Source organism: Miniopterus schreibersii, assembly GCF_964146895.1.
Source record: "Miniopterus schreibersii genome assembly, chromosome: 1".
Taxonomy (NCBI): domain Eukaryota; kingdom Metazoa; phylum Chordata; class Mammalia; order Chiroptera; family Miniopteridae; genus Miniopterus; species Miniopterus schreibersii.
The window spans coordinates 178,827,942-178,853,485 of NC_138101.1; the positions used below are offsets into that span (position 1 = coordinate 178,827,942).

General features: G+C 38.1%; 1 protein-coding gene across 1 annotated transcript in view; it reads right to left on the reverse strand.

Moving 5' to 3' along the window:
- The window catches only part of LOC308549079 (synaptojanin-2-binding protein), a 35,611-nt gene extending 11,089 nt beyond the window's left edge, over window positions 1-24,522 (reverse strand). Inside the window, exons 1-2 of the mRNA XM_081121370.1 lie at window positions 24,341-24,522; window positions 2,947-3,083 (exon numbers count right to left, since the gene is read on the reverse strand). Coding sequence (XP_080977496.1) covers window positions 2,947-3,083; window positions 24,341-24,404 — 201 coding nt within the window. The 5' untranslated portion in view covers window positions 24,405-24,522. The remainder of the gene's footprint in view (window positions 1-2,946; window positions 3,084-24,340) is intronic.
- Window positions 24,523-25,544: the final 1,022 nt, after the last annotated feature.

Here is a 25,544-nt window from a genome sequence, read left to right on the forward strand (position 1 = left end):
TATTTAATTTTAGAACTTGAAATGAAGACAAAACATTGGGATTTGGGGAGAAATGCAAAGATTCAATTAATGGTCAATAATAACTCACAAGAAATCTAGATAATGTAATGATACTTCTATTAGTTATCCAAAACGATTGTGTGCTGAGGAAGGGGCATACTCTTAGTTTGATTATCTAGCTAAAGTTAAAACAAAGAATTAGGGCATATTTTACAACAGGGACCCATGTGAGGAGAATAGGAAAGTCCATAAAGACTAAATGGGGCCCTGGCAGGTGTGGCTCAGTAGTTAGAGTGTTGGCCCATGCACCAAAGGGCATGTGGCTCGATTCCCAGTCAAGGGCACATACCTGGGTTGTGGGTTCAATCCCCCATCCTGGCCAAGGCGTATGCAGGAGGCAACCAATCAAGGTGTCTCTTTCACATTGATGTTTCCCTCCCTCTGCCTCCCTCCCTAAAAATCAATGGAAAAAATATCCTCGAGTGAGGATTAACAACAACAACAAAAAGAATGGGAATATAGGCTAATAAATAACTTGGCATCATTTTATAGAGACTCCAAAGCCAATAAAAAGTACTCAAGTACGTCAAAGGGATAAAGTGAGCTAAAGCATAGATGTTGTTTAATAATTAATGGCTAACTAGTTCACTCAAGGATAAAGAGGAAACAGGATGGTGAGACAAGAGAGTCACTCTTTCTTAAGGAATGGGATCTAGAAAGAGTAATTTTGGAGCAAACTCTTGGAAGGGAAACTGGAGTCAACGACTATAGATCTGGATAGAATGGAGAGGATATGCTGGCGTTTTCTATCTATATACGCTCCACCATTTCCTCTTTCTCTGTCTTCTTTATCTCTCTCCATATCTAACTTGCATTTTCCTCTCCCTTCTTTCACATGTCTTTTCCTTATTGGACAGAACATAAACTGGAATCATTCTTTGTAATGTGTTTTATATATATTTGTAATACTTAATACCTTGTATAGATCTTCATAATATCTTGTATTTTGATAAAGTGAAATCCTCTTTGCTATAAATTTTAAAATCAAGCGAACTAAGTTATTTAGACATCTACTTCTCTCCTCGACATTCATGTCCTACCCTTTTTAACAACTAGAGTGGCTTTGTGATAATTTCTCTGTGGGGCGATGGCTCTTCATCTCGGCTGCTGTCCAACAAATTCTCTCACACTGAAGTTTAAGTCCTTTCTTCCTTATCCATTCTACCCTTTATAGAAAGACTAATTTCCATTTTTATATAAAACCGTTTTTACATAAAATCTACTATTAACTCACCACGCAACTTTCTGTTTAGGATAACTAATCCTAGCTTCCCATTGACCTGTTAGGAGGCAGTATAGTAGCTGGTTAAGAGTACAGGCTCCTCCTGGCTGCTGTGGCTCAGCGGTCGAGCACCGTCCCACACACCAGGAGGCCACCAGTTTGATACCAGGTCCGGGTCCACGCTCGGGGTGCTGGCTCGATCCCCAGTAAGAGGTGTGCAGGAGGCAGATGACCAATGTCTCTCTCTCATCGATGTTTCTATCTCTCTCTCCCTCTCCCTTCCTCTCTCTCCCTCTCCCTTCCTCTCTCTAAAATCAATAAAATTTTTTTAAAAAGAAGAAAAAAAAGAGTACAGGCTCCAAATTCAGACAGGCCTAAGTTTTAGCCTCTCTGCACTTACTACTTGTGTGACCCTGGGCAAGCTGCTTGACCTTACCAAGCCTCAGCTTTCTTAGCTGCAAAAAAGGCATAATAATTGTACCTAACTCATAAGGTTACTACAATATTAAATAAGTTTAAAGTTCTCAGCATACTGCTTAGTCTATGGTGCTGAAAAACTTATAACCGTTCTCATTTTTCAATAATATACCTTTAACCAAAGCTTTCCAAGTAAGATGGCTTTCTTAACCCTTATACTTTTCAAGTCCCTCTTGTGTCAAAATATGGGACTGTATAGTTTCTAACTACATGCTACACCTTTATTTTAACCCCTGTCAAGTTTTCCTTCATGTACCACTCAAGTTGATTTCATGTCTTTAGAATGTCTGCCTCCTTGGAGCTATAGGAAATCTGCTTCTTAACTTCTCAATATCCTTTGAGATAAAGGGTAGGTTAGACTATCATTGTCTCTATCTCAACAGATTAATAAATGGGGTCCAGAAGCTTAATGGACTAAAAAGAGGGAAAATGATCAGTGAGAAGGACTACAGTGGGATATTACCATCCATGATGTTTTATTTATATTCTCATCAGCCAACCTTGCTTGGGCTTGCCTGAATTTACTAACTTGCTTTATTTGTTAAATACATATTAAACACTGTGCTAGAATGTAAAAGGTTAAAAAAAGATGTGGTCCCTGCCTTAGGAACTTCCAGAAAACAATAAAATTAATGGTTACCATGTAGTAAGGGTCTTACCCAAGACATTAGCAGAATGAAATGGGAGCAGAGTGGACAGATATCCAAATCAGATTGCATTCCAATTTTTTATATTAATAATGGGTAGAAAAAGGGCTCTGAGTCTAAAAAGAACACAATTCCTACATTCTTTTTTTGCTGCTTCTGGTGTAAAGGGAGACATTAATCTTTTATTCTACAAAGAGGAAGTGATAAAGTATAACGGAAGAACAACAAAAATTGCGGATTTTAAGTTCCTCCCCCGACCCGCCAGTCCCTCAACCCTCTGTTTCATGTTTTTGAACTTGGGTAAGTAACTTAAGACTCTGGACTTAATTTTGCTTTGTCTATCAAGCAAGTTAATATACTCCATATTCTAGGGCAGGGCTGGAAAAGATCACTGATCAAGGTCCCTCCCACTGAACTCTACAAATTGGATATTTCCTGATCCAAAAAGGCAGGCAGGAATCTTACCAAGGAAGGCGCTAGGAGTAGGAAGCAGGGTCTAGGGAGCAAGGGACACTGAAGGAGGCCGAAGCCAGTTCTCACCGAGAGGATCTTATCACCCTCCTGGAGCCGCCCATCCAGGGCCGCAGCCCCATTCTCTTTGATGCGGCTGACGTAGATGCCACTGTCGTTGGAGACATACTGCTGATCTGTCCCACCGACGATGTTGAAGCCCAGCCCTGAGAAAATCATGAAGGAGTTGTGAAGGAGACAGGGGTGAAGAAAAAGAAAGGGATTAGAGAAGAAGAGAAAGAGAGAGGAAAGGCCTAGTAGAGAGGGGAGGCTGGTGAGGCAGACTGATGTAGCTGGTGAACACTCATGGGCAAGGTCAGCGAAGAGTTATCACCAACAGAGGCTAGGAGAATCTAGAGTTGCCCACTCAGATCAGGTAGAACTAAAAATACGAACACAGTGACCAACATGGTTTGTTGAATATAAATAAAGATCTGTGCTAACTCAGTGACAGAATAATGGTGATTATTTTAAGATGTGATTCTGATTCTGTTGATGGCATTCAGTGAACCCAATTCTTGTCTTTCCTTAATGTAACAGGGTTACCTGTGTTCATGAGAAGCAGCTCCGCTTTTAACTAATTGGCAAATAAAATTCCTAATTTAGTGGAAGAGAGATTCCTAACCAAACTTTCCCTTCCATACTTCTCCCAACCTTTGGGAGACTTTGGGTATGGCGGTGTTTTGGAAGAAATGGTCTTGGTAGTCTCATTTATTTTTTCTATTTTAAGTTGAGGGGGCAGTAGTGTAAGTGTTGGCAGGAAACCTAGAATTAGAAAAGCAAGTGATGCTTCATGATAAACTAAATCACCAAATTCACTCTTTTTTCCTTTTCTACCTCAAGTGCAAACAACCATATACTTGGGGACAATGATTGCTAAGTTTTATGTGCAGAAGAAGCCTGACTACTCAATGATTAGCAACGCCCATTTCCCCTTTGCTCCAGCCCCTGGTGACCACCATTCTATCCTTCGCTTCTAAGAGTGACTATATTAAACAGGCACGGGCATAAAATTTCAGTTACACAACAGTAAGTTCTAGATATATGATGTACAACATTGTGCCTACAGATAACAATAGTGTATTTTACACTTAAAAATCTGTTCAGAGAGTAGGTATCATTTAAGTGTTTTTAACGTAATAAAATAAAAGAAGAAGAAGAAAACTGACTACCAAAGTACTATTTCAATGGACCAACCACTAAGTTGTGGGAAGGATTTCAGTTTATGAAAACCATTGTTATAAAGGGATTTTACCTATGCATTAAAAAGAAAAGAAAAAAACAGAACTTCCCTAGGGTTTTCTTTATGTCAGGTACTGTATAAGTCAAAGCACAGTGCAAAGAGAAAGGAGATAGTTTGGAAACAATTAAAAATCAAAAATCTGGTAGCACAATTGGAAGGACTAGCCATAATCACTAGCCTACTACTGGTTTCAATAGAAAGCAGATACTTAGAGAGACATAAGTGGGCTTTCTAAAAGTTCTCCTCATTGGTGGGATGAGAACTTGCACGTAAAGCTCATAATATTAATATAAGCACTAGAAAATTAATCTGTTATTTAAGAAAATGCATGGCTGAAGAGAGAAGCCGCAGGAAATATTTCACTTAAATAGCATAAGTTGTGCACAGAATATCTGTGGCTAGAGAATGAAAAGAAGGATTTACGATACATGATAGAACTACTTCTGGAAGACGACCACTTCAACTTCCTTGAAGGGTAGGGTATAAAAAATGTAAGTTACTATATGGTTTCTCTTAGAACACTCTTAATTTGTATTATAGTGGGTGGCCGGGATTGGAAAAGGGATGGTGAGTGGTTATTTGAGATAAGGTGGAAAGGTAGGTGGAGACTACCTTATGGAAGGCTTTGAAATGATTTCAAAACTGTGACAGGTTTGAGGTAGGTGGCTCAGGCCAACCAGCCATTCTCAATACTAGAACAAACTATTTGGAGAAAAATCTTTCAATGAAATCCAGCATCCTCAGTAAGCACTACAGCTGCCTCTGGGAATCTTGGGTAGGAAGCATGTGTTAAGCAGATGAATGCAATACAGTAGTAAGAAAGAGGAGGGACTTTGCTTCTGGTTATTTAAACTTACAGGACAGTGTCTAAACAAGAAGAGCAGAAGAAATCTTACTGAAATTTTCTATAAACAAACAAGTACAGTCTACTCCCTCCAGAAATCACATTATACAGGCATGTTTACAACCTACTGCTGTTTCGGTTGTAAATGAACCACACCACTTAACATGAGAATTCCTAGACTGATTGATGTGAAATCCCTTTCTTCGGCCAGAACATTTACAGAACTGGACTCACTTGCATTGCCGCAATAAACAGAAATCACCAAAGCACTGAGTAGCAGCAACATTACCAATTCAAATCTGGGCCCTATGGATATCTGCATAATCCCCAGTTCATTTGTTCATTAAAAATTACTGGTGATTGGCCCTGGCCAGGTAGCTCAGTTGGTTAGAGCATTCAGATAAGCCAAGGTTATGGATTTGATCTCCAATCAGGGCCGGCACATACAAGAATCAACCAATGAATGCATAAATAAGTGGAACAACCAATCAGTGTGTGTGTGTCTCTCTCTCTCAAAAATCAAGCAATAAATAAAAAAAGCACTGATGATTTGCCATGTGTCAGGCACTGTGTTATGTTCTGAGAAAGACATAAAGCTAAACTGGACAGCCCTTGCTTTAACCACAAACAGAAATTGACCCTTTTCCCTGTCCCTTTCAGATTTTGCAGAAGCAAATGAAAATCAGAAGACCTGCTCACAAATTCAACTCCGTAACTTAACAGATATGCGGACTAAAAAAAGTCATTATACCTCTGATCCTCTGCTTCATTTTCTGTAACATAACAATTACAAATGCTGCCCTCTCTATCTCAAAAGGTAATTGTTAGGGTCCAATTACCTTAACAAATCTGAAAAAATCCTTATAAACTACAGAGCTGCTATATTGAGTAACTGCACTAAGAGTAGTTGTTAGCAAATTAGTAGTACCTGGTACAGCCCAAAACCAGATAGTCTGATAAAGGATGAATAACTACACGGTACGAATGTGAATAAACCTGAAATACGGGAAGACAGAGATGAAAAAGTCCATCTATCTATTAATAGGATAAGACTGGACTGGAACTCAAACTTTTAAGTATGTCTATAACCTGTGACCCAGACATTCTCCCTCATAACTACTATCTAGAAAGAATGGTATTAAAAATAAGCAATAATAAGTCCAACACATTCACCAATCAACTGCAACAGATATCAGCTGGAAACAAAAGGGGAAGGACTACCCCACTGCATATCTGCTGATTTATTGGCTGTGTCCTAGAACAATGAACAGGGTGGACCACATATCCTGGTTTGTTGGTAGTCCTGATATACACACCTGTAATCAAAATATTCCCCTTCAATTTCACAAGCATCTCAGTTTGGATCAATGTGATCATCCTATCTATAAAGGGGGATGTAAGAATATGTTAATCGCAGGATGTTTTGTGATGGTGTAAAACTGATTGTAATCTAGGTGTCCATTCTTTGGGGAACTGGTAACTAAAATATAGTTAAAAGTTAGAAGCATTGAATAATCATATATAAAATAATGGAGGTTTAGAATTTGATGTTGATATTAATAGCACAATATCTTCTCATTAATTAAAAACTCATGCACACAAAACAGTATTACCTACTTACCAAAATGCATGCATATTTAAGGGCATGTGGAGACACATTAGAGTCAGTAGCTATTAGGGAAGGATACAGGATGAGGTTAGAAATGAAGGGTAAAAATGAAACCAAAAAAGGATCTTGCTTGTACTGATGATGACAATGTCTTTATGGGGCTGAAGGATATAATTAACTCAGTTCTCAGAATCTACGATCCAAATAGGATTAAGGGGAGAAGTCAAAGAAAAAGACCTAGACTCAATAGGCTTAAAAAAAATAAATTTTAAAATGTGGTGTGAAACACATATCTAAACTGGAGGCACTAATAATGGTGTGTGGGGAGAGGGGGAGGGGCGAGGGACTAAAATGGAGTCAGGAGGCTATTAAGAAAGTAGGGCCTTTGCAGCCTATGCACCTTTGAGCCTCAGTTCTCAGAGCTGCTATTAAGCTGCTAAATCTGTTGCTAAACTCAGCTCAAGGCTGAGTCATCAATATCCTGGAACAACCCTTCTGTAGACACATATGGACTTTATCTCTTTTCTTGTAGTTTTTGCCTCCCTTATTTGCATATCAGAACTAACCAGGCCTGGTAAACCTAGCCAGTAATCCTTCATTTGCATGAAAGAATTACATTTTGTGATTTTTGCCTTTACGAATCCTTCTCTTTGTTCTCCCCAGAGCACAATCTAGGTCGCTACCTGAATCGTGTATCCTGGGTTGCAGCTTCTTATGCTCATATAAATGCTCTTTACTCTTTACCTCAGTCTGAAATTAATTTGGGTTTACAGTAGCAAGATTAAAATGGGTTGCTTAGTCTCAAAATTTAGAAGTCTCAAACGCAAAAAAACTAAATATGGCATAAGAATGACATCCCCTTTTCCATAGGACTGGGAGAGAAAGAGTGCCTAGTATCAAAGCCTTAGAGCCCGGCCAGGCGTGGCTCAGTGGTTAAGCGTCACCCTAGGATCCAGGCGATCAGGGTTTGATTCCCGGTCAGGGCACATGCCCGGGTTGCAGGCTGCAGCCGATCAATAACTCTCTCATCATTGATGTTTCTATCTCTCTCTCTCCCTCTCCTTTCCTCTCTCTGAAATCAATAAAGATATTTTTTAAAAATAAATAAATAAAATAAAAGCCTTAGAAAGTTAAACAAGAAATGCCTTCTTGTGGACTCGTTTCCAGGTCTGGACCTTGAGCGTGTTTATGAATAACAGCAGTAATAGTAGCAGCAACACCTAATATTTATTGAGCATTAAATATGTACCAGGTATTCTGCTGCGTACTTTACATACGTTACCTCAATCTTCTCACATGAAGTGATTATTACATTTTACAGATGAATTTAAAAGGTGAGGCATAAAGAGATTAGATAACTTTACAAAAGGTCAATTAGCTCTTCTCAAAGAAAAGACACTAAGCCAGGATGTTTGGTTCCAAATGTAAGTTTTAAACCATTTTGCTATACTGTATCTTTGTAGAAAATATGAACAACTGCTTTACAAAAAAAGTCTTTGGGCTGGCTGTGAATAAGAAATGGTAGGACAATTGTTGTAGGACAGTTCCCAAGGGTAGTACATTGCAGAGGAAGAATTGGTCATTCTGGAGTTCTATCACCTTAGTTGGGGTCTCTACTGCCTACTTTCAGGCCAGGGAAGAAAACCCTTCATTTCATTCAGATTCTTGTCTATTAAATCTAAAAGTTAAAAAGTAGACCATTGTTTAATAATCTGTTATTCCACAAATAATAACTTTGAGCATAATTAAAATGAAACAAAACAGTCCACTAACACAAATGATAATAGCCACTTGTTGAGTTATGACTACCAGATTGACAAACACCCTATTTTCCCCCTATTTAACTGTAGGCCTTTTCTATCCCAAGATAATCTTATAATTTCCCCTAGACATCAATCCAACTCTACAGAACACGCAACCCACTATTTATTTATTTTGTGATAAAATAAACATAACATTAAGTCAAACTGTATTAGACACACAACTCGCTGTTTGTTTAGTAGTAAAATATATGTAACATAAAATTTAACATTTTAACCATTTTTAAGTGTGACATTAATTCAGTGGCATAAAGTACATTCATAACGTTGTGTCACCATCACCACTATACATATCCAGAACTTTTTTATCATACCAAATAAAAACTCTGTACCCATTAAAGAATAACTCCTCACTCCTCCTTCCTCTAGCCCGAGAACTTCTATTATACAGTACTTTCTGTGTCAAGCTTGCCTATTCCACATACTTCATGTAAGAGGAATCATACTATTTTGTTCTTTTGTCTTGCTTATTTCCCTTTGTACAATGCCTCCCAGGTTCATCCTTATTGTAACACATAGCTGAATTATTTCATTCCTTTTAAAGACTGAATAATAATCCATTGTACATATACACATTTTGTTTATCTAGTCATCTGTCAATGTGCATTTGACTGTGTTCACACTTTGGCTGTTGTGAATAATGCGGCTGCCTTAACACTGGTGCACAAGTATGTGCTTAAGTCCGGGAAGATGTGAGCCCTCAAACTTTCTTTCTTTTCAAGACTGTGCTGGCTATTAGGTCCTTTGAGTTTTCACATGAATTTTAGGATGGGGTTTTCTATTTCTGCAAAAAAGCTGATGAAATTTTGACAGAGATTGCATTGAGCCTGCAGGTTGCTTTGGATAGTACTGCTTCCTTAACATTATTAATTTTCCAATCCATGAATGTCAGATGTATTTCCACTTATTTTTGTCTTTAATTTCTTTCAGCCAAATTTTGTACTTTTCAAAGTATAAGTTATTGTCTCCTTGGTTAAACTTACTTACAGTATAAGTATTTTATTCTTTTTGATGCTATCGTTAATGGAATTTCTTACTTAATTTCCTTTCCAGATTGTTCATTATTAATGTATAAAAACTTAACTGATTTTGTTTTGATTTTGCATCCTGCAACTTTGCGGAATTTATTATTAATTCTAACAGGTTTTTTGGTACTTTTTTGTTTTGGTGTAGATTCTTTAGCTTTCTACATACAAAGATCATGCCTTCTGCAAATAGAGACAATTTCACTTCTTCCTTTCCAATTTGAATGCATTTTATTTTTCTTGCCTAACTATTCTGACTAGAACTTCCAATACCATGTTAAACAAAAGTGGTGAAAGCAGACATTCTTGTTTGTTCCTGATCTTAGAAGAAAAACTTTCATTCCTACATCATTGAGTACATTAGCTGTAGATTCTTCGTATATGGCCTTTATCATGTTGAGGAAGTTTCCTTCTATTAGTAGTTTGCTGACTGTTTTTAACATGGAAAGGCGTTACATTTTCTCAAATACTATTTCTGTATCTGCTGAGATAATCATGTGCTTTTTTTCTTCATTCTATTAATATGTTTTATTACATCGATTGATTTTCTTAAATTTCTTTGCATTCCTAGAACAAATCCCACTTTGTCACGGCACACAATCCACTTAATATGCTGCTGAGTTAAAACCATGTAGCTGTAGGATCAGCCTAGCTTTCTGTATAAAAGCAATTTCTGGATCATGACCACAGAAAGAAGGACCCGAGTAGAACCCAGCAGCTTCACTGAGTTGATGAGATGGGAATCAAAGTTTGGGGAGGTTGGGTTGCTAGAAATTACAGGGTAAAGTTCTGGAAAGGAGGGAGTTAGACGGAAAAAAGGGGCTCCAGGTACCTACATGTGTCTTTACCAAGTACTAGGCCATGCATATGTTGAGTGAAACTCTACAAGGCTGGTCAACAACAAAAAAACAAACAGGAAGTTGTATGTTGAATAATTCTCAGAGCTCACACAAGGCAGGGAGACCTTCAAGTTCTGACAAGCCAGAATGGAAATCCTCAATGATTCACTTGGAAATTCAGTTGACATCCACTTAGAACATACCTCATGTATAGGGTTGAACTGTCCCTGAAGTGAATGCTACTTCAGAAGCACCCTAGAAAAGCTTACAAAGGGGCCTTAAAGAAATCAAACTCACCTGCAAGTTACTTAACTGCCTGCCAAAACAAAGATCAACAATTTAACATTAACCATGTTAATGAATGAAAATAAAACGCAGATATTCAACGACATAATATTCACAGCCTCCAGAATCTAATTAAAAATTATTAACATGCTGTCCTGGCTGGGTAGCTCAGTTGGTTAGAGTGCTGACCCGATACGCCAGGTTGTGGGTTCAATCCCAGGTCAGGGCACATACAAGAATCAACCAATGAATGCGTAAATAAGCGGAACAACAAAGTGATGTTTCTCTCTCTCACCCTCTCTCTTTTCCTCTCTATCTCTAAAATCAGTAAACAGATTTTAAAATTGTTTTAATTAACATGCTGAGAAGCAAGAAAACATGACCCATAGTCAAGAGAAAAGCCGCTCAATAGAAACAGAACCAGAAATAACAGAGGATGAAATCAGCAGATGAGGATGTTTGAAAGACTATTACAACTAGGTGAAAATAATTAAAGAAAGTCAAACGTAATGAAAAAATGGAAGATTTGTTTTTCATCTTTAATCCATTTTGAGTGGATTTTGTGTATGGCGTGAGATAGTAGTTTGGCTTCATTTTTCTGCATGTGGCTGTCCAGTTTTCCCATCACCACTTGTTGAAGAGACTATCCTTTCCCCATTGCATATTCTTAGCTCCTTTCTCATAAATTGACCATACATGCACGAGTTTATTTCTGGACTCTGTCTTCTGCTGCACTGATCTATGTATGAAAATGAAAGATTTAAAAAGTAAATAAAACATACACTTGAAAACTCATTCTGAAAAGAAAAATACACCAAATGTGATTAACATCAGATTTAACACCACAGCAGAAAAGGTAAGTAAACTTTAAGAAACCGTAGTAAAAATGAATTCGGTAAAGTATCAGGATACAAAATAAATATCCAGAAATCGGTTGCATTTTTATACCTTAATAATGAACTATCAGAAAGGGAAACTAAGAAAACAATCCCATTTACAATTGCATCCAAAGAAAAAAATACCAAGAAATAAATTTAACCAAGGATGTAAAAGACCTGTACTAGGAAAATTATAAGACACTGAAAAAAGAAATTGAAGAAGATACAAATAAGTGGAAGCATGGAGAGGAAGAATTAGCATCATTAAAGTGTCCATACTACCCAGAGCAATCTATAGATTCAATGCAATTTCTATCAAGATATCAATGGTGTATTTCACAGTTCTAGAACAAATATTCCAAAAATTTATATGGAACCACAAAATATCCTGAGTAGCTACAGCAATGTTGAGAAAGAAGAAAAAAGTTGGATGAATCATGCTACCTGGCATTAACCTATACTACAAGGCCACAGTAATCAAAACAGCATGGTATTGACATAAAAACAGGCATACAGATCAACAGAACAGAGAGCCCAGAAATAAACCCACACCTATATGGTCAATTAATATTTGACAAAGGAGGTAAAAATATACAAGGGGGTAAAGACAAATAAATGGTGCTGGAAAATTGGACAGATACGTGCAAAAAAATGAAACTAGACCACCTTCTTACACCATACACAAAAATGAACTAAAAATGGATTAAAGACTTAAATGTTACATTTGAAACCTTAAGGATCCTAGAAAAAAACACAAGCAGTAAAACCTATGGCAATATTTTTTCTGGGCAAAGGAAACAAAAAAATAAACAAATGGGACTACGTCAAACTAAAAAGTTTTTTGCACAACAAAGGAAACAATCAACAATATGAAAAGACATCCACTGAATGGGAGAACATATTCACCAATGATACATCTGATAAGGGATTAATACCCAAAATTTATAAAGAACTTATAAAACTCAACACCAAAAAAACAAACAGTCCAATTAAAAAGTGGGCAAAGGGTCTGAAGAGACACTTCTCCAAAGAAGACATAGAGATGGCAAATAGACATGAAAAGATGCTCCAGGTCACAAATCATCAGAGAAATGCAAATTAAAATCACAATGAGATATCACCTCACACCGGTCAGAATAACTATCATCAAAAAACCAACAAACAACAAGTGTTGGCAAGGATGTAGAGGAAAGGGTACCCTCACGCACTCCTGGTGGGAATGCAGACTGGTGCAGCCACTGTGGAAAGCAGTATATGGAGTTACTTCAAAAAATTGAAAATGGCCTGGCCGGGCTTGGCTCAGTGGTTGAGTATCAACCCAGGACGCAGGAGATTGTGGTTCGATTCACAGTTAGGGCACATGCCCAGGTTGCGGGCCTGATCCCCAGTGGGGGCATGCAAAAGGCAGCCGAACAATGACACCTCTCTCATCATTGATGTTTCCCCCTCTCTCTCCATCTCCCTTCTTCCTTCTTTTCCCTGAAATCTGTGAAGATATATTAAAAAAAAAAAAAAGAAAGAAAGAAAATTACAAATGAAACTGCCTTATAACCCAGTGATTCTACTTCAGGGAATATATCTGAAGAAACCCACAACACTAATTCAGAAGAAAAAATGCAACCCTATGTTCACTGCAGTGTTATTTACAATAGCCAAGATTTGGAAGCAGCCCAAGTGTCCATCAGCAGATGACTACATAAAAAAGCTGTGGTACAATTACACAATGGAGTACTACTCAGCCATAAAAAAGAAGGAAATCTTACCCTTTCCAACAGCATGGATGGACCTGGAGAGCATTAGTAAAATAAGCCAGGCAGAGAAAGACAAGCACCATATGATATCCCTCATATGCGGAATCTAATGAACAAAATAAGCTAACAAACAAAATAGAAACAGACTCATAGATAGAGAACTGACTGACAGCTGTCAGAAGGAAGGGGAGTTGTGGGGCTGAGTGAAAAGGGTGAAGGGATTAAGCAAAAAGAAAGAGAAAAAGAAAAAAAAAATCCTCCTAGACACAGACAATAGTACGGTGACTACCAGAGGGAAAGAGGGTAGGGGAGGTAGAAGAGGGTGAAGGGGGGATAAATGGTGATGGAAGGAGACTTGATTTGGGGTGATGAACATAAAATACAATATACAGATGATATGTTATAGAACTGTACACCTGAAACCTGTATAATTTTATTAACCAATGTCACCTCAATAAATTCAATTTCAAAAGTAATAAAGAAGTAAATTCAATTTAAAAAAGTTAAAAGAACAACATAGTAACATATGCAATAATAATAGCAAGTGGTTTAATATATATGTTACTGGAGTTCCAGAAGGAGAAGGAGAAGAAAAAGGAAAACAGTAAAAATACTTGAAGAAACTGGCTCAAATCTCATGAAAAATATAAACAAATACATCTAAGAAGCTCAACAAACTCCAATCAGGATAAACACAAAAGGAACCAATGACAAATCATATCATAATCACATTGCTCAAAACCAGGTATAAAGAAAAAATATTAAAAGTAGTCAGACGAAGAAAGGACACATTACATACAAGGAGTAAAGATAAGAATGACAACGGACTTCTCAAAAACTAGGCAAGCCAAAAGTCAATAAAACATAATCTTTAAAATGCTAAAAGAAAAATACAAGTCAAGTTAGAATTCTATATCCACTGAATATAGCCTTCAAAAAGTAAGGTAAAATAAATACTTTTTCACAAGAACAAAAGCTGGGAGAATTTGTTGCAAACAGATCTACACTATGAGAAATGTTGAAAAAAAAATTCTTCAGACGTAAGAAAAATAATATTGAATAAAAATATGGGTCTATATGAAGGAATGAATATCACCAGAAATCATAAATAAATGGGTAAAATACAAGCTAAAATTAAAAGGATAGACACAGATATACTAAGCAGTTGGACTTTCCCGATTAATATAATAAAAAGTAGATTTCAGAATAAGGAATATTACAAGGGATAAAAAGGAACGTTTGCTAATGAAAAAGGATTCAATTTATCAAGAAGACATTAAAACGCTAAATATGAGTGCATCTACTAACAGAACCTGAATATCAAGGGAACAAACAAACATGAGAAAAGGGCATATAAAAAATGACAGATGCAAATTTCAACACTTCTCTCTCAGTACTTGATAGACAAAGTACAGAAAAATCCGTAAAAATATAAAACACTTGAACAACACTAAAAACCAACTTGACTTAATTTACCTTTTACAGAACAAACTCAACAACTATAGAATAAGCATTCTTTTCTAGTGCACAGGTCATGTTCACAAAGATTGACCGATGGCTGATCCATAAAGTAAGTCTCAGTGAATTTCAAGAGAGAACTGAATGAGAAGCCAGCAAAAAATAATTGTATTAGTTTTTTGGGTTGCCATAACAAAATACCACAGACTGGATGGTTTAAACAGCAATTCTGTTCTGGAAGACTAGAATGCCCAACATCAAGGTATCTGCAAGGTAAGTTTCATTCTGAGGCTTCTTCTCTTGACTAGTAGGAGGCCACCATCTCACTGTGTGTTAATGATTTCTTTGTGCCTGTGGGTCTCTTCCTATAAGGACAGTGATTCCATAAGATTAGGGCCCCACTCTTATAACTTCAGTGAACCTTAACTACTTTTGTAAGGGCCCTACCTCCAAATACAGTCACATCAGGGGTTAGGGCTCCAACATATTAATTTGGGGAAGACACCATTTGAAAGTCCCTAAATGTTTGGAAAACAAATAACCTATTAGTTAAAGATAAAATTATATGGGATAGAAAAGATTTTAGCTAAATAACAATGAAATCATAATATATTAAAAATTGTAGGATGCGGCCAAAGCAGCATTCAGAGGAAAATTTACAACTCTAAATTCTCATGAAAGAAAGGAAATAAAAAGGCATAATATTAATTATCTAAATTTCTATCTTAAGAAACTAGAAAAAGAGGAGTAAATTCAATCCAAGGGGAGTAGAAGTTAGGAAATAGTAAAATAAGTACAGAATCAATAAATAGAAAAAAATTTAACAGAGCCAAAAGACTATTCTTTGAAAAGATTAATAGAGTTGATGAATGGCTGGCAAGACTAATCCAGAAAAATAAAATTTACAAATTACCAGTATCAGGAATACAAAATAGATTTTCACTAGAATGGCTAAAATACACATATTTCACTGACATTGCTTGTTTAATTATCTCTTTACTTCAACAAAAGAATCAGTTCCAATTATGAACAAAACTGCTATAAACAGCCATGTACAAATAAATGTTTGTTCATTTAAAAAAATCTTGGTCCGGCTGGATGTGGAGGAGGAAGCCGATCAATGACTCTCATCATTGATGTGTCCATCTCTCTCTCTCCCTCTCCCTTCTTCTCTCTGAAATCAATAAAAATATACTTAATTAAAAAAAAAAATTGTACTCCTGTGCCCATACACTACCTAGTACATAAACAAACCTTGGTTGGTGCCAAATGACTATTAATGCCATAAAAAATAACAGGAATTCCTGACATTTCTATTTCTGTGCAAATCTAACAAGGTTAAAAATGTCTCTGTGAGCCGCTAGCAGGCTTTTCCATAATCCAAAAAAAGGACATTAAAAAAGGGGAGGTGGGGCAGGAGAATATAAAAGAGGAAGCCCAATGTCCTTAAAATTCCTATGACACAGGTTACCCTATCTTTTCTACATGACTCAACTCTTGCCCCACTAAAATCTATTCTCTACACAACAGCAGTAATGACAGGCGGCATTTAAGCTCTGTAAATTAATTAAGTGATTACCTTTTGGTAAAATGCTTAGAAAAGTGCCTGGTAGAGTCAACACTATAAAAGTATCTGTAAAACAAAACAAAAAAACATTTAATTTTTTCAACTCTATGAGTAGGTTCTATTAATACTCCCATTTTTTTGGCTTAAAAAAATTAAAGCATAGAGAAGTGAGGTAACTTGCCCAATGCCACAGAGCTAGTAACTCAGACATTGTAGCTTTTATTTACTATGCTCTGCTGCTCACTGCACTTGTATTAAAATTCAATTCTTTTGTATCCACAGCGCCTGGCACAGAAACTTGCCCTACAGTTGTTGCTCAATAATATGTCTGGATTGAAAGAATGATTCAATGATTCTAATGAATGAATCCAGAGATTAAATGACTAGGCATCTTTAGACCCAAAACTATTATATATTCCCTGGAGAAACTCTCTGGTCCAAAGATGAAATATGTCACTTGTCATTTTGTTACCTCTCCCAAAAGCCAGTAAGAAATATGCATTGACAAATAAAGGCAGCAAGAGGAAAATCTTTCACCTCAAAGGAACAAAAAGATGGTGCAACAATAAAAAAAATGTATTATGCCCACGGTCAGTCAGTGCCTGCCCATCCCACTGCTTCATCTGATGGGGGCAACAAGTATGGCCTACCAAAGATGTTTCAGGCAGTACGTGCCAGGATGTACACCGGGGCCTCTTCTTATTGCTCCTCAACTTCTCTTTCAAATATCTAGGTAGACATTCTTATTTTCTCATCCCAGAATAAGCCCTTGTTCAAGCACTGAATGTAAATGCCTGGCCTCTACTACATCATGTCTCTGCTTCCTTGCTTTTGAAATGTTTCAGTCTCTTCATTTTTGCCTCATGGTACAATATGTACCCTCTCCACTGCCCTCTTTTCAACTTTCTCTTACTCTACCTCTTCTTGCCCAACATACAGTAAACTGCACAATGTCTATTCATTGCATGAATATACTTTAGTTTTGTGCAAGGGGAAAATGACATTATCTGTTTCCAAAGTATTTCCTAAAGGTATTTAATATTTTCTTGGGTCTTTTGCCTGAAATGATTAATTGACTTTGACTCTTCAAGGAACACAACATACCTGATGAAGATCCATAGCTCTTTCATTATTCTACCTCTTGAAGGTACTTAACACATGCCTACCATCCTTATCCCCCTATTGAACTGCAATATTCCTAAAAATAAGGATCACATTTTAATGTTTTATTCTAGAATCCATGATTTCTAATCATAATGTAATAAACACTAAATGAAGATTTTTAAAAAGAGCTTCCCACCCAGCCGGGCGTGGCTCAGCGGTTGAGCGTTGACCTAGGATCCAGGCGATCAGGGTTCGATTCCCGGTCGGGGCACATGCCTGGGTTGCGGGCTCGATCCCCAGTCGGTGGCGTGCAGGAAGCAGCCGATCATGACTCTCATCATTGATGTTTCTACCTCTCTCCCTCCCTCTCCTTTCCTCTCTGAAATCAATAAAGATATATTTTTAAAAAAAAAACACAAAGAAAAAAACCAGCTTCCCTTCATTTCTGAGTCTCCTGAGACCAACAGCGTGTTCTGATTCATAATCTAAGTATAAATTTTTTCCTCAATAAATAATTTTGCTTTTATTCAAATACAGTAATTGGCTACTTTGCTGCCTAGTCACATGGCTTTACAAAATGTTTCTACAATTGAGCATCTATCAGCTTACCTTTCTACTTCTTCAAAGTAATTCCTAGATATTTAACACTTTATTTTTATACTAAAGGAGTGTCTTTGAAAAAAATCTTAATAAGATTGATCCTTGCCCTGGCCGGTGTGGCTCAGTTGGCTGAGCATCATCCTATGCACCAAGAGGGCGCCGGTTTGATTCCAGTCAGGGCACATGCCTGAGTTTTGGTTTGATCCCAAGTGGGGGGCCTGCAGGAGGCAGGTGATCAATGTTTCTTATCAATGTGTCTCCCTCTCTCCATTTCCCTTTCTCTCTCTCTCAAATCAATAAAAACATGAAAAAAATAAATAAAAAGACCGATCCTTAAGCAATCTTTAGAGACTTGTACCATATACTCTTCTCTCTATGTGGTTTCCCATCTATTCCATCTCCTTGTTTCTGGTATCTTAGTTTCCTATTCATTATAATATATTATGTCCAAATTCATTCTTTCAGTCTTAAATTATATTTATTGGAGAACCCTGTTTGTGACTTTTTGAAAGCTGAAACAGACCACGTTACTGTTTTAATTTACTTAACAACATGCCTAGTCATTTAATAAACATTTGCTGACCACTTTATGTCATGTACCAGGCAAGGTGTTAGGAAAACAAGGGATGAAATATATATCCTTTGAATCAGAAGAGCTCAGAGTAAAGTAGAGGAAGGAGACACAGTAAGCAAGCAAATATAAAAATAAACACTGAGATAGGAATATGCACAGAGTCCTTCAGTAGCAAAGGGATAAAAATAAAACTTTCTATGATAGTTCAGAGCCTCGATTTTTAAGTCACACAGACCTGGATCCAGTTCTTAATTCTGCCACCTAAAGAGTTATATGACATGAGGGCCAAGGCTTTCTCATTTGTATAATGGAATAATAACCATTTCATCTGTTCTTTGTTGGGAGTAGATGAGACAAAGTGCTTAGTGTGGCAGTACACGACAGGTACTCAACAAGAGGTGTATGATATTCTTAATAAGAGGAATATCTGACCTGGGTCAGGAAGGCTTCCTAGAGGCAGCGACTCCTGAATTCAGTCTTAACCACTGAATAGGAAGGGAAAGGAATCAAGATGGAATCTTAAAGAAAGGTTAAGTTTCACCCTGGCTGGTGTGGTTCAGTGGTTAGAGCGTCGGCCCATGCACCAAAGGGCCGCAGGTTCAATTCCCGGTCAAGGGCACATACCTGGGTTGCAGGTTCGATCCATAGCACTGCCAGTTGGGGTGGCATTCGGGAGGCAACCAATCGATGTGACTGTCTCACTTTGATCTCTTTCTCTCTCCCTTCTTCTTTCCCTCCCTTCCTCCCTTCCACTCTCTCTACAAATCAATGGAAAAAATATCCTCTGGTGAGGATTAACAAAAAACAAAAAAAGAAAGAAAGGTTAAGTTTCCACAGTAGCATTGAGAACTTTTCATAATCCATTCTCCACCTCTCTTAGCAACCTCGTCTCCCTTAACTCTCCTTCTACCCAGGCTGCTTGACTCACTAATTTATTTCCTTTTCTCTATTACTGCTTAGGCCATACTCATCCCTGTTCCTCACACTAGCCTAAAGCCTATCTATAAAACTAACATAAGTTCTATCTTCTTGGAATTGATCAGTCTGGCCCTTATCAATGCCTTCATTCTCTGAGCTTTTCAATGACAGAGTCAGATGAACACACTCCCCTACACACATCCTTTGCCCTCCCTCCCATTACATACATGCTGGTCATAGTCCATAACCATCGCACCGAGATTTCACTTTTTACATGAGAATGCCATGTCCCCATTGAAATGTAATTTCCAGGAGGGCTAGATTTCGTGTAATCAAGAGAAAATAGGGCAAGGATATAGCATTTTAGTCTCAGATCTATTGGGTACATGAAAGAACAGATCAGAAAACTGTGAGCAGCAGTCTCAGGGTTAAACACAAAGCATGTGATGGGTCTGTAGAGGCTTAAACGCTTGCCCTTAATGAGGTTTCTTGTTTTTAGGTTCTCACCTTGACATGCCCTCAGCTCTATCAACAACAAACTATAAAAACTTTCCCCTGTGGATTGTGTAAGTCATTTAAGATGCCTCAAATCCTTTGGGGATAAGGCATGATATAATAAAATAAAGGTCAGGAGAAAAGTTGGAGTCAGCTCCTTAGACTTCGCTACTATACTGGGATGCAGCATATGAAATAGTAGAAGCAAGAGATCGGGGGTTAGCCCAGCCGGTGTGGCTCGGTGGTTGGGCATCAGCCTAGGAATCAAGAGGTCATGGTTCAATTCCCAGTCAGGGCACATGCCTGGGTTGCAGGCTCAATCCCCAGTATGGGGCATGCAGGAGGCAGCCGATCAATGATATTTCTCTCTCACCAATGTTTCTGTCTCTCTATTCCTCTCTCTTCCTCTCTCTAAAAATCAATAAAAACACATTTTTTTAAAAAGAGAGAGAGATCTGGGTTAAATTCCTGACTCCTGAAACGCAATGGCTTTAGAACTTGGTTAAACCCTTAACCTCTCTGGGATACAATTTCCTCATCTAATAATGTGGATTAATCACTTAACCACTCAAGGTTCCTGTGAAAGTTATATGAGTTTAATACATATATAAAGCAAATAGCAGAGTGCCAGAAAGATAACATTTGCTTAATTATTCATTATTAAAACATTAAACCAACCCATTTATCCTTTGCAACTCCTTTAAAGTAGAGAAAGGGAGATTTTTTTTCCCTCTTTAAAGGTGTATCAGGAGCAACTTGCTGACACCCATTGAGGCCTCAGTCCTGAACAAGGAGTCCTAATCCTAATACCCAATGTACAACAGAGTTGTATTTATGGCCAATCTCTGGGGGGGGGGGAAGCTAGATTAGATTCTTGTCATACTTCTTGTAGTAACTGAGTCTTTCCAACATTAAGAACTCTCAGTTTGATAAAGGAAAAAGTGGGAGGCTTAGAGAATTAATCAAGCTGGACTCCCATAAAAAGAAAAGAGATAAACAGTGTTCCATAAGGCATAAAAGGTAAACCCTTCAAACCCTTAAAGGCACTTGAGATTCTGACCACTGCCTTTGACAATTCTTTGAGCACCTATTGTCAAACCAAAGTGGCAGGAATCACAAAATAACAGGCGAAATAGGCCAAAGAATCCTGAACTCTTGGAAGTGGAAAAACCTACAAAGTTATCCGGCCTAAGTAAGCCTCTCCTTACAAAGTTGAGGAAGTTGGTACAGGACAGAAGCCAAACTGCATGCCAAGCTTCTCTTTGTCTCCCCAAATTGTTCTAATTTTCCTAAGATTTCATTATTTCCTTTAAAGTAACCAAGATCAGACAGTTCATCTGCCTTGCAAAATGGATCCAAACACTGGGAATATTTAAGACTCTTGCCCCTGACACAACACTGCTGCCAAAAAGAAAGGAAAGGTATGTACATATTTGCAGTTACCTGATTAAACTATCAAGTCCTTGCATAGGAAGTTGTACACAAACAGTGACAATACTACCTACAAACAGAAATGAGAACTAGAGGCTTTTCATAGTTCTACAGAAAGAAAGATCTCTATGGGACTACCAAAATCACTGGAAGTTTCTAGTGGTGGTAACTTACTTCTTGCTTGTTTATCTGCATGATGACACAGGGAAGAAAAGCAAACTAGACTGAGAGACTTCTTAGGAGTACCAGCTCTGGGAGGTGATAAACAGAAACTTGATACCTTTTCTTGTTAATTGAAGCACCCAAACTTCAAATGACGGATTTAATCTAAGTGCAATCCAAAATTTGTGGCTCTACTCTCTAAAGTTCATCAACTTATATGAGTATGACATGAACACACTTAAGAAATTTAAAGAAGTCACCCGGTGAATAAATCCATTCATTTTGAGGGTTTTTGTTTGCTTGTTTTTGTGTTTTTTAAATATGTTTTTATTGATTTTAGAGAGAGAAGAAGGGAGAGGGAGAGAGAGAAACATCAATGATGAGAGAGTCATAGATTGGCTGCGTCCGGCATGCCCCCCACTGGGGATGGAGCCCACAACCCGGGCATGTGCCCTGACCAAGAATCGAACGCTGACCTCCTGGTTCATGGCTCGACCACTGAGCCACACCAGCCATTCATTTTGAATAAATGTACGTATAATACAGAAATTAAAACACTTTTGAGTGAAATATATTAGCTAAATATAATTATTATTCTTAATTAGTCCCTTGAAGTTTGTCCAAACTCCAATGATTCAGAAAAAAAGGCTAACATTAGGAACTTTAGGTCTGCAAGATCAACATGGAATTTTAGTGAATGGTGAACTAAACATTAAGCAACACTGTTAGGCAAATACCAAAAAAGGTGAAGCAATACTATACTGAACTTTAAAAATATTTAGTGACTGGAACATGCAAGATCATTTCAGAGTTCTGCTCTGCTCCAGGCAGGAGATACTGAAAATACTGTTGGATACCACAGCCCAAGGTCTATGTCAAAGTACGTTAAATTCCTAACAGACAAGAATCAAACCTCAAATCACATCACAAGACAACAAGTATAATAACTACAGGTATTTAGGCTATAGAAGGAAGAGACAAAACAGGAGGAGGACAACTCGATGCCTTTAAATACAGGGTGTCCCAAAGAAATGTGTACAAACTTTAACAGCTGATAGCTCAATTTTGAAAATGAAATGTAAATAAACATTGCTTTAATAATTATTCAAAGTGTGTGTATACATTTTTGGGGGGGACACCCTATATTTGCAGGGAAATCAGGAAAGGAACTACCATTGTTTTAATGGGCCCTTAGGAGAAGAACAAGTACCAATGAATGAAAAACAGATTTTGGTTTAATAATAATTTTCCATGTTAGCTTCAAAGACAATAAATATTGAGAGTGAAAGGAGAAATTAATACAGAACGGGAAAAGTGAACCTAAGAAACAGGCATAAGAGCTTTTGACAAAAGTTTAGGAGCTCATACGGCGCATGACACTAAACCATACAGATTAGCAATGAATTATATTGATAAGTCAACTTCCAATTTTTTATAACCAGAAAGAAGGCAAAGTATGAATGATTCTGAAAGCCATATTTTGTGGAGAATAATCTAAGTGGTGGTCAAGCTACTGCAAAATTCCAGGTGAGAAAATATCATTGGACTGTTCTAGGTAGTGGTGATGGGAACAGAAAGGAGTGGAAGGCTCACAGAAACATTTCAGAGATTGCGCTCTTGGTACTTGATGACTTATTGGAGACTCTCAGAATAACAGTATTGAGTGGGATTTACTGTGTTATTAACAGTAACAACAGTAACAGTAAATACTTACATAGTGCTAACCATGTGTTAGGACATGTTCTAAATGTTTTACATAGTTTAATTGATTTCATTCTCATAACCCTATGAAGTGTATTCTATTATGCACATTTTACGGAAGAGAAACTAAGGTTTCCATCAGTCAAACTGAACAGAGAATAAATATCAAAGAACTGGTAGGAAATTAGATACCAGATCTGAACCTACATTATCCCACAGCTAAAACTCTGAATCCATACACTAGACAGGTGTAAAGGAAAGGCAACGAAATTTGAGGCAGGCAGCATGCAGTAATAGTAACAGGCTCAGTGAGTGAAGAACATCAGAGGGAAGAGGGCTGTAGGTGTGAGAATTTGGCAGTATCAGAATCAGAGAACCATGATCCATGTCAAGAAACAGAAAATCGTTGGCGCTCCAGAAGCATGATGCGCTTGTTTAAAAAAGAAAAACAAAACAAACACACACAAAAACACCAAAACATAAAACACCCGCATTAAATCTAAATTCCTAGAGACAGGGCCTAGTAATTTCATTTTAAAAGCAAAACCCCAAACGCCTGAGTAATTAATTCTGAGGCAGAACCAGGTTTAGGAACTTCTGTAATAGATCTCTAAGGTCTCTTTATAATTTAAAATTCTAGATGACACGAAATGAATTTCCCAGAAGTGAACAGCGGGAGGGAGGGATACTAGCACCAAGAAAACGGCTGTGCATTTTACAGTCTACACCGTTTATGCTCCCATTTTTACTATACAGTCCTCTCATAGAACAGGTATAGCCCAGGCAATGGGAGGAGAGGTGTGTTGTTCATGGTGTGCTGGCTAAAAAGCAGGCTTTCCCCCAGGATTTTCTGGTACCATTCGCAGAAAGAAACCTGTCCTGACTATAATAGAGGCGGTAATCAATTGGAAAAATGAGATGGATTCCTCAGGTCCATGTCTGGCTAACAATGGGTACCAATATATTCTTCTACGTGCTCAAAAGCATCGCAGGAAACCTCTAGGTTGGGGCCTGTCTGCTCTGAGGCCAAAAAATCTGGCTTAGCAGAAAAGGTGTCTGCTCTGCAAGCACACCTCAGTGCGCTGCTCCCAAAGATGACCAGGACCTGTTCCGGACGTACCTGAGGGTCCTCTGGTAAGATTGATCTCTTCCTCTATGACCAAATAATCCACTCTTCCGTTCATGTTTTACTACCTGCCTGGTTTCCCACTTGGTCCACTAAGGCTCTCACAGGTGAAGGTGAATCAATCTCAGCAGGGCGCCTAAAACACCGCACTTTCAGTTTCAGCGGCCCCTAGACCGGAAGAGGAAGCCGGGAACGCTGGGAGCGCCAGGAATGCTGGGAATTGTGGTTCCGGTGGCGGGCGCGTTGCGACGTCTTCGCCGGCCGTCCGGCCTAGTGTGAGGTGAGCAAAGAGCTAGTTACTGTTGAGGGTGGGGACGGAGGGAAGGTAAAGGTAAGAGGCGTAAGTAAATTCAGTGTGGAGGAACATGAAAACTAAGACCTCCTGCCACTTCAGGAAATCTCCACAAATGAAAAGGGAAAAAGAAGAACTGTGTTATTCAGTAAGCACTAAACCAGACTGGGCTGGGCGTCTCCGGCAATCTGCTCTTAGGACTCAAAGACAGAAACCTCACCCTTTTATGTAGCCAGGCCGGTACAGTGCACGTTTTCACGTAAGAGGACTTCCAACAACACCGTTTGCTATACCACCTTTGGTAAGTCACCTTTTGGGTGGCCATTATCCAGAGTGAAAAATAAAACTTTTCTATCTCTATGGCAAGCAGGCCCTTACAGCTTGGAGCAAGGCCCCTATCGACATATAAAAGGGGCAGTGGAAGGATTTATGATTACAAGTTCGCTCAAGAAGATACCTTAAGAAAAGGGGTAAAGTTCTCTTTCTTCTAGTAAAAGAGAAAATGCAATCTTAAAAAAAAAAAAATCCTTGCAATAAGACTAGTGGGTGAACTGTGACTTCAGCCGGGCCTTCCAGACCCTGAAGGTGGAATTCCAAAACAGGGCTTGAAGGAAGCTTAAGGGGTCAAAATCTGACAAGCCTTAAGGGCCAAGAAGGTGATTTAAATGTGGGAACAACCTGGAGTTAGACCACAGCAGTTAGCGGGGACTCTGGGGGACTGAACAGTGCAGTTCCAATTAAGGCATTCGAATTCAGATTAAATAATTAAAACAGAAGCTACAGTGTTTACCAAACAAAGAAAGAAAGAGGTGGATTCCTCAGGAAGGCCTTTTATTTGCTAATCCTGAGAGAAGTTAATAGGAAACAGTGGAAAAGAAAACGAGATAATGTTAGAAGGCTTGATCT